Source organism: Typha angustifolia, chromosome 13 (assembly GCF_048772165.1).
Source record: "Typha angustifolia cultivar Huaian chromosome 13, ASM4877216v1, whole genome shotgun sequence".
Classification (NCBI taxonomy): Eukaryota; Viridiplantae; Streptophyta; class Magnoliopsida; order Poales; family Typhaceae; genus Typha; species Typha angustifolia.
This window is the reverse complement of record NC_133251.1, coordinates 12966045-12989631: the sequence shown is the minus strand read 5'-3', so window position 1 is coordinate 12989631 and position 23587 is coordinate 12966045. Positions and strand designations below refer to the sequence as shown.

The 23587-nt window shown below is 40.1% G+C and overlaps 2 protein-coding genes across 3 annotated transcripts; one reads left to right on the top strand and one right to left on the bottom strand.

Moving 5' to 3' along the window:
- Positions 1 to 849: 849 nt before the first annotated feature.
- LOC140773689 (DELLA protein RHT-1-like) lies at positions 850 to 3094 on the bottom strand. The gene has a single exon (XM_073116378.1). It carries the CDS (start codon positions 2932 to 2934, stop codon positions 1273 to 1275), a length of 1662 nt encoding a protein of 553 aa, XP_072972479.1. The 5' UTR covers positions 2935 to 3094; the 3' UTR covers positions 850 to 1272.
- Positions 3095 to 5041: 1947 nt separating this feature from the next.
- LOC140773018 (uncharacterized) lies at positions 5042 to 23239 on the top strand. 2 transcript variants are annotated; one of them, XR_012106377.1, is made up of 14 exons: positions 5042 to 5484; positions 6570 to 6660; positions 6772 to 6856; positions 7081 to 7165; positions 8998 to 9067; positions 10831 to 10900; positions 11786 to 11831; positions 11914 to 12163; positions 12769 to 12974; positions 13098 to 13172; positions 15414 to 15483; positions 15614 to 15739; positions 22563 to 22642; positions 22800 to 22840. XR_012106377.1 is itself a non-coding variant. In XM_073115328.1 (14 exons), the coding sequence occupies exons 1-14, from the start codon at positions 5351 to 5353 to the stop codon at positions 22876 to 22878; spliced, it is 1422 nt and encodes a 473-aa protein (XP_072971429.1). In that variant the 5' UTR covers positions 5048 to 5350; the 3' UTR covers positions 22879 to 23239. The 2 variants fall into 2 exon arrangements, 1 of the variants encoding a protein (XP_072971429.1); XM_073115328.1 differs by having other exon boundaries at positions 5048 to 5484; positions 15614 to 15694; positions 22800 to 23239.
- Positions 23240 to 23587: the final 348 nt, after the last annotated feature.

Genomic DNA, 23587 nt, shown 5'->3' with positions numbered 1-23587 from the left:
TGACCTCATAGATAAATAATATATTTACTTTTAAACTATGTATTAACCTAATTAAATTTTTTTCTGTAAAATAAAAAAATAAAAAAATTGAGAAGAATTAATATAATAGTGTTATTAATCTCATTTTTAAGCTAAAATAAAACATGGGTTTCCAAAATTAAAATGAAAGAAAAAATTAAACTTTCCTTGAGTTTCCATATAAAAACTACCGATTGGACCTCACTTGAATGGTTGAATGTGGACTGGATCAAGCAGGAGAACACAAGCGGGCAAGTTGGATTTTGCTCAAAATCAAACACAAAAGCTGATCTCCTCGAGACCTAATCGATGGGACTCCATCACAAGCTTAAACTACAATGGCAGCTCCATTAATTTTTTTCTTTCTGGATAGGACGCGCCATCCATGTTGAAGGAGAGTAGCGCGATAGAATGCGTGTAATAAAATTAAATTACTTTTCGACCACGTCACTGCAGCTTAATAATCTAACTCTACCAGTAAATACTTAATATTTCTTTCGTAAATATTCTCTTCTATCACTGACTTCTAGGTATCCTTAGCTTTCGCAATCTAAATTTACTAGTAGCGAAAGTAACTCCACTCCAACCAAACGCCCGAGAGAGCTGAGAGGGGAAGGTCCAGTCACACATCCTCATCTGACAGCCACCTGATCTCGATTGGACAGCACCGGTGATAAATTCTCCACAATGCTGCGGGGCCCATTCCATCTCTATCTTTGCACTTCTCCTGCGTTGTGCGCCAACTTGGAAAGCTTTGTTAACTAATAATTATACTCCTGTTGGTATTCTCTACTGTAACATCCCTTAATACAAATCGTACACTAGTAGCCGTTTCTTGAGCAAGCGGCAACTACATTTATACGGTTCAGGTTGATTGAAAAGAAACATCGAGCAAAAGCTTACCATCACCCAGATTACAAACAGAGGAGAGTTAACTAAAGACGGCAGCCCGAGAGGGGGGGGAAAGAAAAAAAGGAACCAGATTGCCTTTTACCGTACAAAGCATAAGCTTTTTGCCAGTGAGGCAAAGCGCCGTACAGCAGTGAGGAAAGGCGCATAAGGTTCTAACTATTCCCCCGGCCCGCAAAAAGTCCTAAAAAGAAAGAGACTTCAAAATTAAAGCGGAAATTACCTCTTCATCCTTATTTATTTTGAGAGGTAAATTCTAAAGATAAACCAAAAAGGAAAAAAGCGTTGAAAAATTAAGCCCTGATCGGACGGTCGAGAGAGAGCTAGCTTGGCTTGTGATGGTGATCAGACGGCGGCAACGCGCCAGGCGGAGGTGGCGATGAGTTGTTTAGTGTGCCACCCAAGTGTCAGGGACCCGTCGTTCTCCTCTACCCGGTAACCGTCACCGCCGGCGAAGAGGGCGAGGAGCATACTCGCCTGCTTGAACGCGTTGGAACCCAGATGAACCGGCTCGAACCGGGCCCGGTTCATCCGAACCCGCCACCGGTCCAGCGTCTCGTGCCGCTCGGTCCTGTCCGCCCCCTCGCAGCCCACCACGTTGCAGATCTCCCTCCCCAAATACGACTCCGCCATGACCAGGTCCGGTCCAGTCCCTTCGACAGAATCGAACATGGTGGAGTAGTAGTGGAGCGCCTCGGTGAACCGGTCCAGGAACGAGCCGGAGTTATGGTTCGCTTCTTGCTCGACCACAGTCACGATCTTGGGCCGGATGGACCGGATCGTCTCTAGAACCTTTTCGATCGCCCCAGGCCGGGCGAGGAGGCGGTGGAGCTCGAAGACGGCGTTGACGGCGACGACCTCGGGTTCGCCACCAGCATCGTCAGCGGGTTCGAACATGTGCGGCTCGAGGTCCGCCAGGCTAGCGGCGACGAGTCCGCGGTAGTGGAAATCGACGTGGATGGACTCCGCGAGCCGGGCGAGCTTGAAGCCGACTTCCTGTAAGGAATCGGAGTTGTCAGCCCGCGGCGGAGCGACGCCGGTGAGGCGGAAGGACGGCGGTCCACCAGGGCGGAGGGCGAGGGCTTGGAGGAGTGCCGGCCACTGTAACCCCTGCCGCATCCCGAAGTCGATGACGTGGACGCGGCGGTGGCCGGCGAAGGCTTCGAGGATGGCTTGGTTGGCGGTGAAGTGGGCGAATTTGAGGTATGGACAGCTCTCGTAGAACTGGAGGTCGATTAGATCCGAGAAGGCGGAGGAATACTCTTGGTGGGGTTGGAGGACGTAGATGCGGCGAGCAAGGGCTTCGGCGAAGTAAGCGGCAACTTTGCTCATGGCACCTACTTGAGAGGCCGCCAAAACCGAGATCTGCTTGACGAGGGCCGCCGCCAAGTGGAGGTTCTTGCTCTGCACCGCCTCCGCGCACGCCATTAGCGCGTGAACGAGTCGGATTCCGGCCTCCTGGGAGTCCACAACGACCACCGGGACGGGAGATCCGGATCCGCCTAGTGGCGACGAGGAGGACGAGGAAGAGGAGGAGGTTCCCATCCGCATCCGCTTCCGGTCCCTGCTGGTCTCCGAAGACGGATCGGATCCGATCAAAGTTGTGATAGTGGAGGATTCGGCGACGGTGGAGATGATAGAGTTAGAGTTAGGGTTAGGGTTAGGGCTAGGGTTAGAGGGGAGAGGCGGAGGAGGGGAGTTGAGCTCGGCGAGCATGGATTCGAGCCAGGAGTTGAGGTCGGAGGGGTTGTAGTGGACTGTATCGGAGGAGAGGTGGGAGACGAAGGCGTCGTCGGGGACGGCCATCGCCATCTCTAACTGCTCCAGCTTCTGCGCCACGTCAGCCATGTCCGATGACCTGACCTTGTAGCCCAAGGCGGCTAATAGCTCGTCTTCTTCCCCAAGCATCGCCGTCTTTCCCTTCCCCATCTCCGGCACAGCCGAAGTTGGATAACTTCCCTGGCCACCGCCGCTTCCGCAGCCGATATCCCGGTACTCCCGTTTCATTTCTTTCAGAAAGCAATCACTATACTCACTGAACTATGCTATGCTCTCTATCTTTGGGATAAGGGATGAAGGAATAAGTGGAGGTAAGAGTTGAGGGGAATAAGTTGGGTATCAGTTAAGCTGTGAGAGGGAGAGATGCTTTCTCTCTATTTCTCCTGATTCCTGCGCCGTCGTCTAATTTCACTACAAAGTCCACCGTCCAGTAGTAATTCATAATCCAATCCTAATTCCCAATTAAACCTCCTGATTACCTTACACTAAAAAACCGACTAGTACACATCCAACGGTCCGCCCGAACCGAATGACAGTATCTAAGGGCTAAAACTCTTATTACTGGAACGCAATTAAGCAATTAAACAATTAGTAGGATACCTGGGCTTTAAAATAAACGCGTACTAACCGGTGCTATTCTCAAAATCCAGATTCGGTAATCCTTATCTCCAACTCACGTCCTGCTGCCACGTGCCCCAGACCACCGTATGGATGGTAAGAGAAAGTGAGAGAGAGCGGGTACGGTGGGCTGGAGCGTGGGACCCAATCCTACATCACGCACAACGGACGGGGCCCATCTGTCACTGTCACTTCTGAATCAGCTCCTCTGTTGCAGAACTGGGACGTCTCGGGCCCCGTAACGGTGTCACTTCATTGAGCCCGTCTCCGTTACGGTAAGACGGCTAAGATGCTGACGGCATCCGTAACGGACTCGGGAAATCCCCATCCGGACCCAGCATCATCCGTCTCGCACCTTCTCATGTTCCTTTCCCGTCCCCTCCATTCAAGAATCGGGGGGGTCCTCTCGCCACATGATCCCTTCACAATTTTCTTTTCTCCTTTTCTATGTCGTTTCCTTCTCACATTATGTTCTTCTTCTTTTCTACATTTTCTTTTTTTTATTTCGCCGTGCAAATTTTGATGATCATCCGATCCAGTTGGTTATTATTAGGTTGGATCAAGATCGAACTAACCCCTTTTGATTAATTATGACAGTAATGCAAGGGAATGAGGATAATAATATGAGGACAGGTGATGACATGGATGTGGCTATGGACTGGCATATGATTTATATTGCTGATGCTAAAGATATAGTTAATTAAATGATTTAGTAAGTTTGTGTAACCATCATATGAAGCGGGCGAAACTTGTGATGCTGACTATATATGTATATATATATTAATACAAAGAGCTCATTAACAATTTTATTTAGATTTGTCTCGCCATCTAATGAAGCAAGTGCAAACCCAACAACTGGTAAAATGTTGTATATTGCAACTGGGTGACTTATTTAATTTTATCTCAAAGGGAATTATGGGTTGGTGACTTGATGTGATCCAGATGGGGTGTGAATTTGCAAATGTGTACCTGGGGACCATCAGCTTTCTCCTACCATTAATATCCCAGCACTTGGCGTCCTATATCTTTTTAGACACAAGGCAATACGAGGTTAGAGTAGTCAAATTGTACACGGGTTTTATGCCAGCATGGTGATGAATTTATTACCACAATTCCTATACTGGTGACATCTATCTATAGATGGAGACGGGAACCAAAATTATTGGTTAACTTACCTGGAGCAAAGAGAGTGGAGTTTTATATCACCGGGTCGATGCAGCACTTCCATTATCCATTATGTAAGTGCATGGTAAAGGATTGATAATTGTGAGCTAACCATCATGGGAAGAGAAATAAAAAGAAGTATTATCTGGTTTGACTTTCTCAAGCAATTATTGGGACCAAACACATTCCATGTACTCATGTTGAACTTTGTCTTTTCCTTTAATGCACTAGAGGAGTAAACGAGATAAAAAGTCTACAAAGCCGAGGATGGATTAAGATGTAAGTCCGACCCTGTGTGGCCGCTCTATCGATTACGCAGCTTCGCTGAGATATGATGATTGATTGGGCCTTGGGGGCCATTTCTGGGCTTTTTAGTGTGGTTGACTTACATCTGATTGGGCTCATCAGTCTAACTGACGTGGCCCAAATTAAAGAAAGAGAGGAGAATGTAATTTCTCCTATCTTAACTTCCCTAATCTTGTCCATATCACCTTCTTGTTCGGTATTACGGATAAGACGGCGGATAAAATATCATCTGCCTTGGACCCACGGCAGCCCCCTAACGCTCCTCGAAGGGACTCACCGTCTCTTCCAACGCGCTCCTCGGGAGGGGCCCACCCTCAATCTCTCCTCCCTTGGCGTGCAACCCAAGCTCCCGTCAATAAAAAGGCCGAACCCGGAATTATCTGAAAGAGAAAATAGAGAAAAGGAGAGCAAAAGAATCAGAAAAAGAAAGTCTCTCGTCGCTGCCGTCCGCGCACCAAGTCTAGTCCAAGAACCGGAAAGAGGGTTTTCTCAAAGGCCGGCTCGTTGGCTTATTCCGATCCTTATCCGTTAACCAGGAGGAGGAAACCGAGGCGGGATGCAGAGGCGGAGGGCGATGACGTGGGCGCGGGCGTGGAAATCGGCCCAGGCGGTGGCGGCGCACGGGTCTCTCTTCTGCTTCACGCTTTTCATGGCGTTGAAGATCGACGGCCGCGCGGCGTTTTCGTGGTGGTCAGTTCCATTTCCGTCCTCTCTCTTTGTCGTTCACGAGCACAATTTGACAGTAGCAATTGCTAATTTCATTCAATTTTGGAGTCGAGGAACAAGAATTGGTTGAAGAGCAGAAATCGTGATAGATTTTGAGGAAATCTTGAATACCTTAGTAAATGTAGGTTTTGTGACGGATTTGTGATCAACTCTTGAGTAGACTTTCTTGCACGGTGACCAGACCGTAATGTGCATTCTTTATAGTAACTGGTGCTTGCGGATAGAGTCAATAATCTTTAGTGTTGAGACATTTCAGCAATTGAATTGAGTTTAGATGAGCATCTTCATTCATTAATTGATCTGCAGTATTTTTTTCATAAATTTTGCATAATCGTTCGGAGAAAAGATTTAGTTGGGATTGGGTACTACATATATTTACAAATCTGAAAATGGGTACCTTTCCTAAAAATGATGCTTTCATGGATGTGGTACCGATTGTCGTTAAAGGCAAGAGATGGCTGATCAATCATTGAATCTGAACTCTAGGACCTTATGACACTTTTATATTTTTCTTTATTATTGGTATTGCATAATGTATAGCTACCATGATGGATTCAAGCACCTAATTAGTTTGCAGTATATGGCTTTATGCTAGGCATATTCAGTTGGCACTGTGTGCCACACAACCTGTGCCAGCGACAAAACCTTTGCGAGGATAGTAATAAAACTATCGAATATGATTCATTTGTTACAACTAATAGCAATTAGTATATCCCATTGTGGGCTGCTTTTAAAGTTAAAAACTTGGTCAGCATTGCAATAAAAATATAATTATTTTTTTGCTTAAAGTAGTTGGTTGATAGCAATCCTCTCTTTCTTCTTCCCTTCATATGCTATGTTTACATTTCTGTAAGTTTCCTCTGAATTTTTATATATAAAAAGAGAGAAGAAATCGAAATTGCCTAAACCAAAGCTGAAATTGCTCAAACAGGCTGGACAGGGACTTTCCTTATCAAGACTGAAGTTGAAACTAATACCTTTGAACTTAGTTTGTAAAGTTACTTGATGATCTTTAAATCTTAATGTGAATTCTTTTTCCAACCATGCAGGATGGTATTTGTTCCTCTTTGGCTATTTCATGCTGTTGCTGCACGAGGAAGATTCTCCTTACCAGCTCCATCATTACCTCATGGTCGTCATGTATGACATGATGTTTCTCTTCTAGATGCACTACATATGTTGTTTATTCTCCTAATTGCTACCATCGTCCATCATAGTGCTTTGATGTTTCATATTCTTATTTACATGCAGTGGTCACCTTGTCATGCTATTGTTGCAGTACCATTGCTAATTGCATTTGAGCTTCTTCTCTGTATATACCTTCAAAGCATTAACGGTAAGTCATAAGGATGCATGACAAGTTCAATTACTTTTGTTTTCTTCATTACAAGTTGTTGTCTGTAATTCTTTAATGGTCATCTATTCTCTAATGTATTAAGTTTCTTTATTCCCCCCCCACCCCCCCTAAAACAACAACAGCCATTGACGTATGCTCTACATGTTAGTGCTAAACTAGATTTTCTCTTCCCCCCTTATTTTCATTAAAGTGTTTATATGCAGTGGGCCATGACCCAACTTTTAACTTGAAGATTGTTTTCCTTCCGCTGCTGGCCTTGGAAGTAATTATTCTTGTTGACAATTTCAGGTACTTTATCTAACTCAACAAGAATATTGGATGTTTATATATACTTATTATCTGCTATGGTTGTGTTCTTATAAAAATCTTTTTGTACTAGAATCATCATATTATCATAGAGTCGTATTAATATGTATAAGTATTGTTCCAGCATCAACAAGTAGAACTGATGAATAAATGAACTAATTATCTACTGGTATTCTTGAACACCCCAATTGTTTTGTTTTCTACTCAAGGCTATATGGCCACAAAGGTATATTTCACTGCTAGGTCCTCTTCTTTAGATTTAGACTGAGCCTTTGTGAGGGAGAAAACAAATTTATGTCTTATAAGATTAACTCATGCAAATACAAAAAGATTAACATGGAGTCATGCTAGAGAGTTGTAGTCTTTAGTATTGAATTTGTGTCAAATTTTAGTTAGAATCATGGATTGCCGTGCCCATATGTATCATGCCAGTGAATTATTAGCACAAATACAGGAAAAGTATCTCGATACTCCCTCACGGCTACCCATGCCAATGCGTGCCACTAGGAATTAAGCATATCTTACTTTAAACAAATCTAATTTGATATCCCCTTCATCCCTTTTTTGTTCCTCTCTTTATATTATGGTGCTTGATCTATATAGATTTTACTTTAAATTTTAGAAATCAAAAGAAATTTTGAATTTTCCAAAGTAATTTGCCCCAACATCAAGAAAAAAGATGGGAAGAATGATGAGATTAGAATCTAATTGTGTATGTTACACTAATACCTAATGTTGAAGAACTTCACGTTCACCCTTAAAATGTATTTTAAGGCCCTAGAAAGGTTTGACGGTTATTTTTTTGATATTTAAGACTATTTAGTGTGTCAACGACACACCTGCTTGGCACGACACATGCCAACAATACATCTTATCCCGAGCCAAGTTTGGTATGCCCTGTGTCTTTGGTATGACAATCCTTGGTTAGAATTTACCTATTTGAGTTTTTTTTGTGTATTTTTTTATCACTTTATGCAATATGAAACTTAGTATTTGAGTTTGATTTAGTTATATGATTTGGTTCAAGAAGTTAGTATTCGTTGGGTTCTTATGGTACTTAAATGATTTAAGGTTTCTCCTTTAACCTACTCAATGTATTCATACTAGGAGTTTGGAATTTGGATCCATTAAGTAGTTTTCATACACTTAATATTAAAAGAAAGGGGTGGAGGTCTCTTGTAATGATAGTTAATTAGTTATGATTTTTTTTTTCAAGAAATAAAGATAGATTTAAAAGAGGAGTTCTCTCTTCTTCTTCTTCTTTTCCTTCTATTTGCATGTGGCATCTACTAGTGTAAGACCACTATTCTGATGTGACTTTGGTGAACCAGTGTAAGTCTGTTAGTTTATATACTTGACACCGTCTTAATTGAAACACTTTAGTAGATTGCCCAGCTTGTCTATTAGTATCTGTTTGATACTAAATAACCCACTTAAAGCAATTTTTTGGTCAGTGGCAAGTACCGGTTCTGTTTTAATGCTGAAATAGCTGGAATAAGGTTAGATGAAATTATAAGTTGTAATGACCAATTATAGTTCTAATCTAATCTACATGAAAAACAATTAGTCATTACAACTAATTATAGTTTGATTTAGGCTCAAATTTTTGGTCAGTGGCAAGCACCGGTTCCAATTGGTTTCCAATATTTCTAGGTTTATTTTTAGTCACTGCTCTTGAGTTTCTTCAAATGATTTCACAAGAAGCTAATATAAGAAAAAGGGGGAAAAGATCATCATTCAATTTGATTGGAAGCTTCAGTTATTAGACAACGTTGTGATATCCAACTCTACATTTTGTTTTTTGTCATATTCAGAATGTGTAGGGCTTTAATGCCTGGAGATGAAGAAAGCATGAGTGACGAAGCTATATGGGAAACCCTTCCTGTAAGATTGATTACATTTTTTGATATTCAATTTCATGTTATGAGCATGTGCACCTCTTCTGTTGTTTTATTAATAATTCTTTCATTCCTTTTGCTCTGAATGTTGTTGACTTCCAAGTTGTATTTCCAGTTTGTCTCAAGTTTCTAAATCTAGAAATGTTCTTTTTTTATTATTCTTAAAGATTAAAAAATTGTTTTCTAGATTGTTACTTTTTTCTTTATTTTTTTACTATGAACTATCTATGACAAGGAAATTTAGAATTTGTGATGTGCTATTTTTGTGTTCTGTATTGGAGATGTTTGGAATTTTTTGAACATATGTACACCCTGTAGACTGTTATTTTCCCTTTTATTTAGGAGTCTTTAAAATCCACAAAATAAGAAACATATAGTCGTCCATCTTCACTGCAGCTAGTAATGAGGTTCTAAATGAAGCTGGAATATTGAAATGTTCAAAAGCTCCAAGTCCTAGGTAAACACTTCCAAAATTTGAAATCCGGTCAATCTATAATGCATTGCTTTATCAGAAAAACCTATTGGATGATTAGGATTTCTGTCGTTGTTATACCTATCCAAGATCCAGTAACCAAGAGATCGAGAAGGCTTGGAAGGCTGCAATATGACCTACAGTCCTAACCCTTATGTAGTTCATTTTAGGTTAGTAGTTACTAGAAGTAATAAAAGCCAAGATGGTCGGGAGAATATAGATGCAACAGCAGATAATTTTCATCTATATGATATAAAGACAACCATTTACAGTTGCATGAAGAATACTATTGAGAACAAAAGTAAACTAATAGTGCTTCTCTGCAAGTTTTCTTTGCCTTTTCTTCTCTATCAGCCTGTATTGTTCAGAAGAAAGATTTGTTATGGTGCTGTGTTACTATTTTTGATTCTCCTACTACTTGAAGGATTTGGAAATCGATTCTAGTACATACTTTTGGATTCATTTTATCTTCCATTATTCAAGTGCCAAGATCAGAAACTGATATTTCATTTTGTCTGAATTCAGCTGATGCTATGCTGTCACTGAGAATTTATGGCATGAAAGTTGAATTAAATAATTTAAATTAATCAGAACTTTCTTACCTGGAACACTATGGGTCTCATATTTGGAGGAGCAGACCAAGCTAAACCGCTAAATCTCTTGTACTTTGGACAGAGTTGCAGATCACTGCAATGTGGACTACATCACTTACCCATTAAAATGGTGAATGATTGGTCTAAGTGACAACAATCATAGGCAGGAAATTATATATAATAAGATTAGATCTCTAGTTGATGAGAAGGAAGTCAGGATCCCTTAACACTTAATTGCAGCATAAGTTCATGCAGTCCTTGGGCAAATCCTGAAGTTGCATTACATTTTTGAATATTTAGGATTACTAGCAGAGTTGGGAGATTCTAGCTACTCTTGTTGTAAAGGTACATATTTTGATCCATAATTATATATTATTAGTTACATTCTTAAAAATTTTCAAAGCAAGTATATTTGAAGTTCATTCCAATTGTGCTGAATCTGCTGATGTAGGTCTACTAGGACATATACTGGATTCATGTAATGGATGAGTTTTTGTTGTAATGTAATAACTTATCCATATTGGTAAGGGATTGGCATTTCAGCATATTTCCATAGAATTACCTTTACTTGTGGGAGCATACCATGAATATATTGGCAGTAAAATTTTCTGCATTAAATCATGCCAATAAACTGTTTTCAACTATGGACCTTATTCTAGCTGATTAACCCCCTTGTCTCTTTAGCACTTTTGGGTCGCGATCTCTATGGTGTTTCTTATAGCTGCAACGACATTCACACTTCTTAAGCTATGTGGTAAACTTTCTATCTTTGATGTTTTCAATGTTTTCATTTTTACTGTTAACTATGTTGTTGCTTCCTATTATATTTGTTCTGGCAGTTGTTTCCATTTTAGGTTTATGGATATGGAACAGTATATTTATCAGTATTAACGTGAAACTGATTCATTTTCTTGAGGCGTCCGCATTAACCATGTCAACTAGAGTTCATTATCTTATGCCATAATAATGAAAGCCCCCCTTTTTTTTGGATTTTACATATAACCATAGAAAACTTCAAATGTATCACAAGTTTCCATCACATTTTTCAAAACCAAGCGATCTGCTTCTCAGTTTTCTGCTTATTGCTTAAAAATAAGTCACTTCCCTTCAATGTGGTTGGCTGCTGCGGTTTTGATGATGGTGGCCAATCTTTGGTCTTTTGGCAGTTGGCTTTCCTTGATCCAATTTTTTATATATTAGAATTGTCATTGAAATTATTGGACTCTTCCAATAACTACCTACCTACCTAACCTACCTATCAACCTAGCTACCTAAACTAACCACAACTCTACCTACCTAATCTAACCACAACTAAAATTTAATTCATACGGTGAAATAACCAATTTAACCTTATGTAAATTGTTTGAAACAAGCTGAGAGTCTGATACTATCTTATACTACCCGATATTATACTTGGGCAGTTCATTACTGTAAGTTCTTGGTAGCTAGTTGATGTAGCAACATTAGTCATTGACTAAAGATCCTTATTATCTCACATTAATAAGTTATGAAATTATTGTATGTAATCACTCTTACTTTCTTATGTGTAAATTTGCTATAATATACTAAAATCTTATAATATACCATGAATATATTAAGTAAATTTGCTATAATATACTAAAATCTTTCCATACTGCAGGTGATGTAGGTGCTTTGGGTTGGTGGGATTTGTTTATAAATTTCGGGTAATATACATTGAATTTCTTACACGTCAGCATTTTGTCTCATACAAGTAATATTTTATAAAATAACATCTTTGGTACATAGGATTGCGGAGTGCTTTGCTTTTCTGGTTTGTACAAAGTGGTCTAATCCACTGATCCACAAATGGACACATCATGGAGAAACCAGCTCATCCAGCACAGCAGCTATATATCACGACTGGGACAGTGGTCTTGTCCTTCCTTCAGTAGAGGATCATGACCACGAGAGGTTATGTGGCCTTCCTGACATAGGAGGCCATGTGATGAAAATTCCACTGATAGCCTTTCAGGTTTTGCTTTGTATGCGCTTAGAGGTATGGCTAAACTTAATGACCTATTTTACATTGCACTGATTTAGTGGAATGTGCATAGATGGTTAATGCATGAGACCTGGCAACAGCGGCATAATTTTTTGGGCAACTCTGTCTTGTTTTCAGGTTCTTACTTTGTAGGTTAGCTGTAACTTAATAGGATTGGAAGCTCTCTGAATGCAATTGTTAATATGGACCATCCTATATTATTTTGTTGTATTTAATAGGATTAGAAATTTAAAATATTTTGGGCACAGTTCATTTTTTCATTGTGGAACATCTCCAAACAATATGAAAGTTTCTTAATTTTTCAATCAACACAGAATCTATAACTGATGGAAATGGATTTGGTTGGCAAATTAATTGTCAAAGACATTCTATAAGGGAACATAAAATACATAATCAAAGAATCAGCCCACAATTTTCAAGCATAAAATTTACTTTGTTAGAATACGACTACATGCTTGAGGTCCTAGTCATTTTATGTAATTCTAAGCTATATAAATCCTGAATTTATTTTGATACATAGGTGCAAAAATCAAATTTAATATGATTCTAGATATATAGTACTCTAGTACCTGAATCCTGAATACTTGGTTGAATTTCAGGGTACACCACATAGTGCTCGTTATATTCAAATATTTGCCCTGTTTTCGCCACTATTTCTTTTACAAGGCGCTGGTGTTTTATTTGCTATTTCAAGATTGGTGGAGAAGATTGTTCTTTTGCTACACAGTGGACCCATTAGTAGTGAATATCTCACATTCTCATCAAGAATCCAGGATTGCTTTGCATTTCTACATCATGGTTCAAGGTAGTAAGTCTCATAATCTGGATTTTTTTTCTTGCTTCTTTTTAATATAAGAGAAGAAATTTAGATATAATCATTTTGACACTTTCTTGTCATGTACCACAATGTTTGTTCTATGTATGACAGACTTCTAGGTTGGTGGTCCATTGATGAAGGAAGCAAAGAAGAGCAAGCACGCTTGTTTCATGCTGATGCCACAGGGTATCTAATGCTGCATTTACATTCACGTGTAGCAATACTCACTAGTTTACTTTGGTACTTTAATATTAACTGGACTTTAAAATGGAAAAGTAGGTCCACTGCAATTACGAGTTAGAACTTGTGTTCTCTTGGCAAAAGATTACTTAACTATAATACATTATTTGTGTTTTGGTAGGCTTATATTTTTACTTGCCAAGTAACTAAAGTCACTTAATTGAATCTTGTGCTCCACTTGTCTTGCTTCATGTAATGTGCAGCCAACTGTAGAATTTTGTATTGTTATCTGTTTTCCTTTTTGTTCTTGCTTCATTCTTGTAATGAACTTTGGTAAAATCAGCTGGTGAGAGGATGAACCCTACTTTATTTTATGATTCCACTTGTTCTTGAACTACTATTTCAAGAACTTTTTTGCAACTTATTACGAACATTATTTTGCCTCCAAATTTCTAGTGAGTACATTATTTAACTGGTTTTTCTTTTTTCCTTCTCTGATAAATTTTGTAATATTCTGGAACTTTTTGTTTATTTATAGATTGTGACTTGTAACTTGTATAGAAACTTCTATTTTCCATTTTTGCAACATCACAACATAAGCAAAAGAAGGGTCTAAATTCCTCTTTAATCTGGACTCTCTGTTTGCTCTCTCTTACTTATCTTTTCTCTTCTCTTCCTGCATATGATCAAGAGTCAATACTATAGTTGGACTCCTATCTTCATTATTACTCTTTTTATATTATTAGATCTCCATAATGTTCTTTTACTTGTAAAATAAGCCATAGCTTTTGTTTGGTCTGTGTTGAGGAACTTCCACATGCTATATGATTGAAAGATCTTTATGTTAATAGTGATAATGGGAAATCACTATTAACTGGAATCGTGAGTCATGAAGATCTTTATGTTTAAGATGGAGATATGTTTATATGAGATTGTCGATACCTTGAGTCTTATTCTTTGAATAAATGATGGTTAGTGAGCTCGAAGAACACAAGTATATATGAAATTTGCTTTATTTATTGTATGAAAACCTATTTTAAGCATTATCTGGAGTTCGGGCTAGTGCCTAGTACCAATTATTGATTTCAGTGACTGCAATGTCCTAATGATGCTAGGAATCTTCTTTGCATCTAATATGAATATATTTTACTCTTTCCTGTCCTACCAAGTGGTTCATTAAAGTATTAACAAGCATAGATATTTTGAAGCACTATCTGTTATATTAAATACTCTGGTGATGGAGGATTATTCTAGAATGGTAGAACCTAAACTGATACTTTGACTATCTATGGTGGAGGATTAGTCTAGAATCTAGAATGGTACTTTGGTTGTCAGCATATTCTCTGTGATAACTAGTGCATTTATCTTGCTAAATTACTGGGGAAGTTACTATACGCTATCTTTGCTATCTCTTCATCTTATGGTCAGAAAGATATTTTTAATTAGTTTACCTGAAGGGAAATAATATTCACAGAGCAAAAATTGTTATGTACAGACTACAAAGTGATCTTTTTAAAATGATAAAATACCCTTGTATAATTTAATTTAGTGGAGTCTAAAGAGATAGAGTTTGGATATAATGCTTATTAATAAGGGATATATATGAGTGTATGACAATCTGTTAGGATGTGTGTGAAAATTCTTTGTTGGGGCCAAATTCTGATATCTCCTGGAAGCATTAAACAGTTGTCAATACTATGCTCATGTACAGGCATTCTTTCTTACCTCCTGGAACAGCAAAAAATGGTGCTCTTAAGTGACAGAAATCTGAACTTTTGGGTATATTTCCTAGAGCTATATCTTCAACTGCAGAAAAGTTCTAGCTTCAAATAATTATGGCTGATCTTGAAGGCATTGTCTGGCAAAGCAGAGTAATTTGTTGCAAGAAAAGCTGTTTGAATACCGGAACTTAATGTAAATGCCATACTTAGCTGTTGTTAGAGATTAGATAGTAATTCATTTATCAGTGAAAGAAGACAAAATGTTAATGACTAGGGGTCTAGGAAGGAGAAACACAGTAAATATCTTTTATACTGATATCATCTTTTCATTGTGTTGGTGGATGGAGGTCGAATCTCACTCTTCATTTTTTCCTCTCTACATGAATTATAAGTAAAACTTTCCTAATTCATTTTGTATATGGTGACACCCGTACTTCCATTTTTGTACAGCTGTCGCTTTAATTTAGACACAATGGAACTGTACAAACATATAGTGTCTCTCTGATGATTTTCTTTGCAAATGCAGGTATAACACTTTCTGTGGTTACCCACCTGACATTGTAAAGAAAATGCCTAAGAAGGAACTTGCACAGGAGGTACACGATCTACTGTTGTTGTCATTTTAACTATAAAGTTATGCATTTTGTTCATCTGACTTTCAGCAGTTTTCTGATTTCATCATATAAGATATGTTAAATCAATATTTTCCTGTAATTATAACTTCAGGTTTGGAGACTACAAGCAGCTTTGGGAGAACAAACTGAGATTACGAAGTGTACCAAACAAGAATATGAAAGGCTACAAAATGTACTGTTCCTTTATCTTGCAAAGTTCGTCTACAGGGCATGACTGGTGAACTATAGGATCTAATCTGCTAGTATCCTTTAATTGTGAATATGAACTCTGTTTTGTAGGCTTATTGCTTTTCCTGCCATTCTATCAACATGCTGTCTCTTTCTCCTAATGTTTGCAATTAATCTGCTTATCGAATATTTATTTTTAACCTTTGAATATGTCTTGCACTTCTTCAAGATATGTTAATCCACATGAAGTAACTCCATGGCCATTCCAAATTGCTTTTAATTGTCAGATAATAAGAAATATGCTAATAGTATTTAGAACGCCAAATCATGTATGTATTTGTACTAGCTTTCTGATATGAGGATTGCGCATCTAATACAGTCATACAACTCTAGCTTTAGGGCTTAGACATTCCATATTCATGTCATATCCAGCCAGATATTTATCCCCCAAAAAGTGATATATTTATATCGAATTGCTGAAGGCTAAAGATGAATAGCTTGTCCTGACATTAAATCTTAGGGTCTACTATTAAGTATATGCTGAGGCATATGTTTCTGTCCAGATTGTTTACCTAGTAGCTATATTAGCTGCTTATTTTCTTTGCCTTTTACCAACAGAAGAATTCATCAGTAAAATTCATAGTTAAACTTTAAGTTCATGAATAATAAGTTGAGACTTGTAGTTTATGTGATGTTGCATTTAACTCTGCACACCCGTCTTGCTACAATGGATCCTCAAGTTTTTATTTAATATTATGGGTCTATATTGTTATAAATGCTTTAATCTGTCATCTTACTAGTGTACGTTTGTAAAATTATAAATGAAATGAGGAATGATATAAAGACTTCATTTTTTTTAATATTAAGAAAAGCTGACTAAACCAGCTAATTATGCACCTTTGGTGCTATATGAACTTGAGAGGTCAAAATGCAAAAGATTACAAAACTCCAGAGGTAATGCACCGGTGCACTCAAAGAGACAAAAGTCCATATTTAACTCTTGCTAAATTATCTAGCCAGTCAGCTACTTTGTTAGCTACCCTAAAGATGATCATAATTTGAATCCTTCAAAACAATGTTTCATTAGTAATATTTCAGCTATTTTAATAGATGTTGTCATTTATTAAAATTATGTATAATTATTTACTTATATATTCTTTCTGAGAAGCTCAAGGATGAACGAGCTTAAGATGAGCTGAGTCGAGCCAGTCTTATCCAACTCGCCTCGATCTTAAGATGAGAATAAAATTCTATCCAGCCGAGCACAGCTAGGCTCAGCTCGCTTAAGCTCGGCTTGTTTACACCCATATTCTTTTATAACAGTAAAAAGAGGAAGTTAAAACGTGGGTCAAAAAGAAAGAAGTAAAATGAGAAACAATATTCATCTGAATTCATCAGAGTATGGAGTAGCCATGGGGTCTCACAGGATCGGTTGTCGAATGAGCTCGGTGAAGTGTGAGGGGTGAGAGGAAAGTCTTGAGAGATAAAGGATAAAAACTGAAAACTTGAAAAGAATTCAATCGAAGGGGGAATGATTGACGTCAAATGAAGCGTTGCTTGACATCAGTCATTCCCTCTCGTTCTCTTTCTTTAAGGGACTCAAAACCCTACCTCTTCCCTTGAGCCTAGGGAAGAGGCGCAACAACCTTATCCAATGCCATTCCATTTTAGAAAAAAAGGTCTTTGGAATGAGTTATCGCTTTCCCCTTAAATAAATACGGAGGAGGGGGAATTGAGTTCAACTCTTATTGTGATCAATTATCGCCTCTCTAGCAAGAGGATCCAGTTTCATCCTTTTTGTCAATTACTGGCAAGGATGAAGCCCTAATTTATGAACAGTCGATTACAATTAGTACTATAAAAAAAGAAGCTAAGCACCTTTCTCTCTTCCTTTAGGAATGGGAAGAAGAAGGTCCATTCAGACTTTATGAGGTCTACGGAGCTAGAGTTTGACCTCGAGAAGGCCTTCCCTTGAAAATAGGGGACAATAGTCGAAGTCATGCAAAGGTGACTCAGGGTCAGGCTAATGGCCGAATTCGAGTCAAAATACAAAAGCACAATTGACCATGGAAATAGAGAAATGGGAAAAAGGTGATTGACGGGGGAAAGAGAGGTGAGATGGGCCCCTTCTAATTTGATGTTAGGCCTGGTCAGCATCGAGAAAGATTTGACATTCCGTAAGCAACTCTATGATTTTAAAGACAGGAAATGAAAGCAGAATTCGTTATCTCTTCTCCCTCCCACATATTCAATCTTTTTTAGCAGTTTTTGTTATTACCCGATTTGGAGGGGTTTAGTTAGTTAGATCGAGTCCTTTTATTTTAATTCCTGCACAGCTATTTTCTATACTAGGTTGGGTTAAGTCATGAGACGTTTGGGTTGGGTCTAGTCTATTTTCAACTTTACTTGGAGGGCAAGTTATTTATCATGGGTAGCCATTATATAAGGTGTGGTGAGCACCCAAGTAAAGGCATGAAAGAATATTTGCCCTCTCTCTCTCTCTCTCTCTCTCTCTCTCTCTCTCTCTCTCTCTCTCTCTCTCTAGAGACTGGTGGCACCCCCAAGGATTAGTAGCTCCACCAACCTCCATTCTCATCCCTCAGCTCCCCTCAGCCTTTAGACTTCTTCCTTCCTCCCCTAAACCCATCTTCTACTACCTCCATCCACCGAATCCCCAAGGAACTCGAGGGATCACCTCGAGCTGGTCTGCCATCTTTGACGAGCGCCCACGTTGTGATCAATATCTCACTATCTACCCATCCGATTCTCACGATCTTGGGTTTGTTGGACGATTCTTTTCGAGAGCAACAACATACCCAAATTTCAGGTCCATCCAACGGTTAGATAGTTCAAGATCAACCTCTAAAGTTTCACCGAAAATCTATCTCAGTCCCAAACTGGTTCCACCATTGCCAATCTCCTTCGACCTTCACCAAGACTAGATCACACCAGTGGTATCAGAGCTGCAGTCTTCCTTGGATCATGACCACCACGAGATCAATGGCAAGAGGGAAGAGTGCTATAGAAGGTTCAGCTGGGGGTGATCACCCAAACAACGCGGTAGCCCAGGCAGAGGCCAAAGCCTTTCCTCCAGAGGTTCTTGGAGTTGCAGGAAAAGTCGCAGGAAGAGATGAGGGCGCTGAGAGCAGATCTGAAATCAATGGTGCTCGAAGGGCACTCTCAAGACCAGCGCCGTGCGTCAGATCTGCCGCAGTCCCCAGCAATGACATGGGCTGCTCCTCCCTCGACCACTTCACTCCTCCTCTACCCACCTGGTTTACGAGTCCAGTAGCCACCTCCCTATGGCCTAGAGGAAAGAGAGCCACATCGGTGAGCTGGTAGACCACCAAATTGGCTACAGCAGCAGATCAACCTAGCTGAATTCTTGCTGAACTCGCCACCAATCTGGACATCCACAGGCCAAGGGGAGCCCCTCAACCCACAAGCCCGAGGCTGCCATATCCAGCCCCTGCTGGACTGGAAGGAGAGCCTAGCAATGGCTGACTAGGGAGTGAGGACGCGCGGTGGAGCCAAGAACAGCAGCTAGCCAACCACCGCAATTTGTACTTGCTTGGGCTGCTGCCATGCAACCCGAGAGACTTGCTCCACTTCCTCCTGGCCCTAGGGTCCCTCCACTAACTCCTTATGGACCAGATCAAGGAGGGGTGGACCTGATGAGGAGCTGCACCACGATGATCTTGGGGTACAATGGGTTGATGAGGAGCGGCAACGGCGTGACCATGTGGTGCAGCTCCTTTATCCCCCCATGGTTAGGCCTAACATGGCTCATAACCCCAACCGCGATAACGGTATTCACTAATGCATTACACGACTTGATTTTTCCAAAATTCTAAGGAGGTAACCTATTAGATTGAATTTTTTGAGTTGAGCAGTTTTTTAAGTATTAGGGGGCAGTGGAGAATGTCAAGGTGTTGTTGGCAAACTTCTATTTAGAGGAGGCTACCCTCCATTAGTACCAGTCGATGAGCGCTCACCAACCGTTCGAGATGCGAACCATTTTAATCGAGGGCCTATTGAGGCGATTTAGGACAGCTAGCTTCGAGGATTACCATGCTACCCTCTCTAAGTTGGTTCAAGGGACATCAGTGGTCGCGTGCCAAGAGGATTTCGAGCGCATTAGTAGCCAGTGTTAACCCTTTTGGCCGCGACAGGTGTTTGTCAACACTTTCATTTTGAGGCTGCTCAATGTTCTTTCCTTACGGCCTCGAACTTTGAGCGAAGCCTTCGAAGACGCTACTCGAATGGAGCAGAAGCATGCTGCTTTAAAGAGTGTCATAAGGACCACATAAAATAGTCGGAACAGTGGACACACACCAAGGGAGGTTGGTGCAGTCGGTAGGGCTGTCAGGCTTGACGAGCAGCTCGGGCTCGGCTCGGGTGAAGCTCGAGTCCGGCTTGGCTCGATCAGAGCTGAGCCGAGCTCGAGCCATCATAATAGGCTCAAAATTAATATCGAGACTAGCCTGAGTTGGAGCCGGCTCGCTCAGGCTCGGCTCGATAGGCTCGACAGCCTAACTAGCTTATAATTAAGGACACGTGGCATAAAGAAATATTGCCACGTGTCCCTCACTAACCCATCCTCACTCGTAACTTATTCAATATTCATCACCCTCACCTACCCCACCCTCATCCATCACTTTACCTTGCCCATCACATCACATTTTCCATCCTCAATTTCCTTACCCACCCCACCCTTACCTTCACCTTCACTCTCACTCTCACCCTCACCTGATCACCACTCCTAACCTCACCCCACGCGCCGCCACCTCCACCCTCCCTGTCGGCCTCCATTGGCAACGACAGCAAGCCACCACCATGACGCCACGCCTTCCTCTTCGTCGGCCTCCTCTTCCGTTGGCCTCCTCCTCGTCCACTCCGTCGGCTTCCTCCTTCATTCACCATCTCCTCGTCGTCGCCTCCTCCATCCATCTCCGACTCCTTCGGCAAGCCGCCGTCCATGTCGCCACCGCCTCATCCTCTAATCAAGCCCGAGCTTTGCTAGGGCTCTCAAAAGTAATTTCGAGTCGAGCCCGAGCCAGAGCCGGCTCTCTCAGGCTCAGCTTGTTTACACCCATAGTAGTCGGTGAACAGTGGGCACGCATCGAGGATTAGTAGCTCCTCTGATCTCCATTCTCATCTCCTCAGCTTCCTTCAGCCTCTAGACTTCTTCCTTCCCAAAACCTAGTTTTTACTCCCTCCGCCCAAGGAATCCCAAGGAACTCTAGGGATCACCTCGAGCTAGTCTGCCATCTTCGACTAGTGTCCATGTTATGATCAATATCTCACTATCTGCCCATATGATTCTCACAATCTTGGGTTCGTTGGACAGCTCTCTTTAAGAGCGACAACATACCCAAATTTCAAGTTCATCTAATGGTTAGATCGTTCAGAATCGTCCTTTAAAGTTTCGCCCAAACTCTATCTCAGCCCCAAACCGGTTCCACCATTGCGAAACCCCTTCCACCTTCTTCACCAAAACCAGATCACATCAGTTTCCCCAAAGATTTTTATCATTAACGCAACATTCATTTTGCTCATTCATAGAGTTGTATTTAGTACCTTTAAGAAAGATGATTATCCACCATTCGTCAGTAATGTGGGTTACTTGGATTACTTAGTGTTGCGCGCCTAGGAGGGCAGCGCAATTGGGATGTGGAGGAGCTATTATCACCCAGCTCCCTAACCTAATGCGGTCGAACCATAGGGAACCGTAGGAACTGTAGCATGGGGGACATCCTAATCCTATATGATTGGTCCCTTGAGATCCCTTGTAATTATTGCAATTCAAAATGAGATGCAGATTTTTTTTGAATTGTACGTAGCTAGAGCTTGATTTGGGTCAAAATAGGGGAAAATAGTTGGAGTTATGCAAAGGATGACTTGGGAACAGGGCCAATGATCGAATTTGGGTCAAAATGTGAAAGCACATTGACCATGGAAATAGAGAAATGGGAAAAAAGCGATTGGCAGGGGAACCAGATAGGTGAGGTGGGTTTCTTCTAATTTGATGTTAGGCCTGGCCAACGTTGAGAAAAATTTGACTTTCCGTAAGCAACTATGTGATTTTGAAGACAGGAAAATGAAAGCAGATTCGTTATGGATGGCTTAGTTCCGCAACTTTAGATGTCGAAAAACAGTACTTAATGGACCCATTAGGCTAACCTCATTAGATTCAAGGCTATTGTGAAGTGGCATGGGCCCAAGGTAAGACTCGGGAGATCAGACAGAATCCTGAGGATGTAGCTCGATGGAGTCAATCGTTTTTTTAGCGATTTCTCCAAAGATCTTTATCATTAACGCAACATTCATTTTGCTCATTCATGGAGTTGTATTTAGTACCTCTAAGAAAGATGATTATCCACCGTTAGTCAGTAATATGGTTTAGCTTGGATTACTTAAGTGTTGTGTGCCTAGGCGGGCAGCATGATTGGGATGTGGAGGAGCTATTATCGCCCAGCTCCCTAACCTAATGAGGCCAGACCACAAGAACTACAATTCAAAATGAGATGCAACTTTTTATGTGTGTATCTTTGCCTTTGCTCAGCTGAACCATTTTCTTGATCAAAATTCTACACCAAGTCGGAGTTTGATGTGCTTAATGTTTGTTTCAGGTTGCGCTTTACCTGAGTAAACTTTGTTAGTTTTGGTCTGAATCTACAACATTTAGATCATTTGTGTTAATTGCTCCCAAAAAAAAACATCTAAAATTCTAAATCACTTATGTCAGGAGGCTCCATGATAACTGTATGAAATAATATTTTTATCACCTTCATATTGTATATTTTGGATGTCTGCCTATTACCAGATCTGATAGTCTGACTGAGTTCTTATGTATATTATCTCCTCATCAGGAGAAGATCCTCTGTAGGATTTGCTATGAGGGAGAGATTTGTGTGGTCCTCCTTCCATGCCGGCACCGCACTCTTTGCAAGTATGCTACTGTTTGATTCTGCTATCTTCATTTGTTTACCGTTCAATTCTTTTGCTACACTTGTATGTTCTGACACAGGGATAATCTGTGTTCTTTGTTTCCTCGTTCAGAAGTTCATTTTATTGTTTTTGGTTTTTCTTTCCAAATTTCTCTATAGGCCCTGCTCTGAGAAGTGCAAGAGGTGCCCCATATGCCGTGTCTCCATCGAGGAGCGAATTCCTGTATATGATGTCTAAACTTGACTAACATCTCATGATAAAGTTGATTACTGTATATAGGTCTAACATCCCAATTGTGTCTGTGTTGTGTAATACCATGTAGATAAACTTAGTTAGATGGTAAAAGTTGGCCCCCATTTGTGCCAATCCAGAAGTAACATATTGCAGGAACGCAATCTCCATCCGGTGAAGTTGTAAAGTCTGCTGGGAAATAGAAATTTTATCTTAGTTTCCTTCCTGCAAATGTAACTTCTCTTCTCATTTTTGTGACGGAATCTTCATTCAGGCATATTTTTCGTTGAATGTGTTTCAGATCCTTTGTTTGTAAAGCTCAATGCCATCTAATTCTGTGTCATTTTAAAAGAATTTTTGCCCCTTGTTTGATCCTCTGAATAAATCTGCCATTTATTAAGCACTCATGTTAATTATCACGCCATTATTACGGGATTATATCTTTTCTTCAAACTATTTTTTTGTCATTTTCAATGTTGAAGTTCCATGATTGTTATATGATTAGAGAACTTACCTTCATTATTAATTAAAAGGATGTGGTGGAATCTAATTTTCTTTATATTTATTTATATTAGGTAGTGTTTTGTTGGTGCATAAGAAAACTTATTTCTGAAATGGGTTTGTTTTATATATGCTTTGTATTTTGTGGCAACTTTATAAATCACAATCTATATTTTACCTATTTTGTGATTCATTTTTATTTTTTTTAATAATT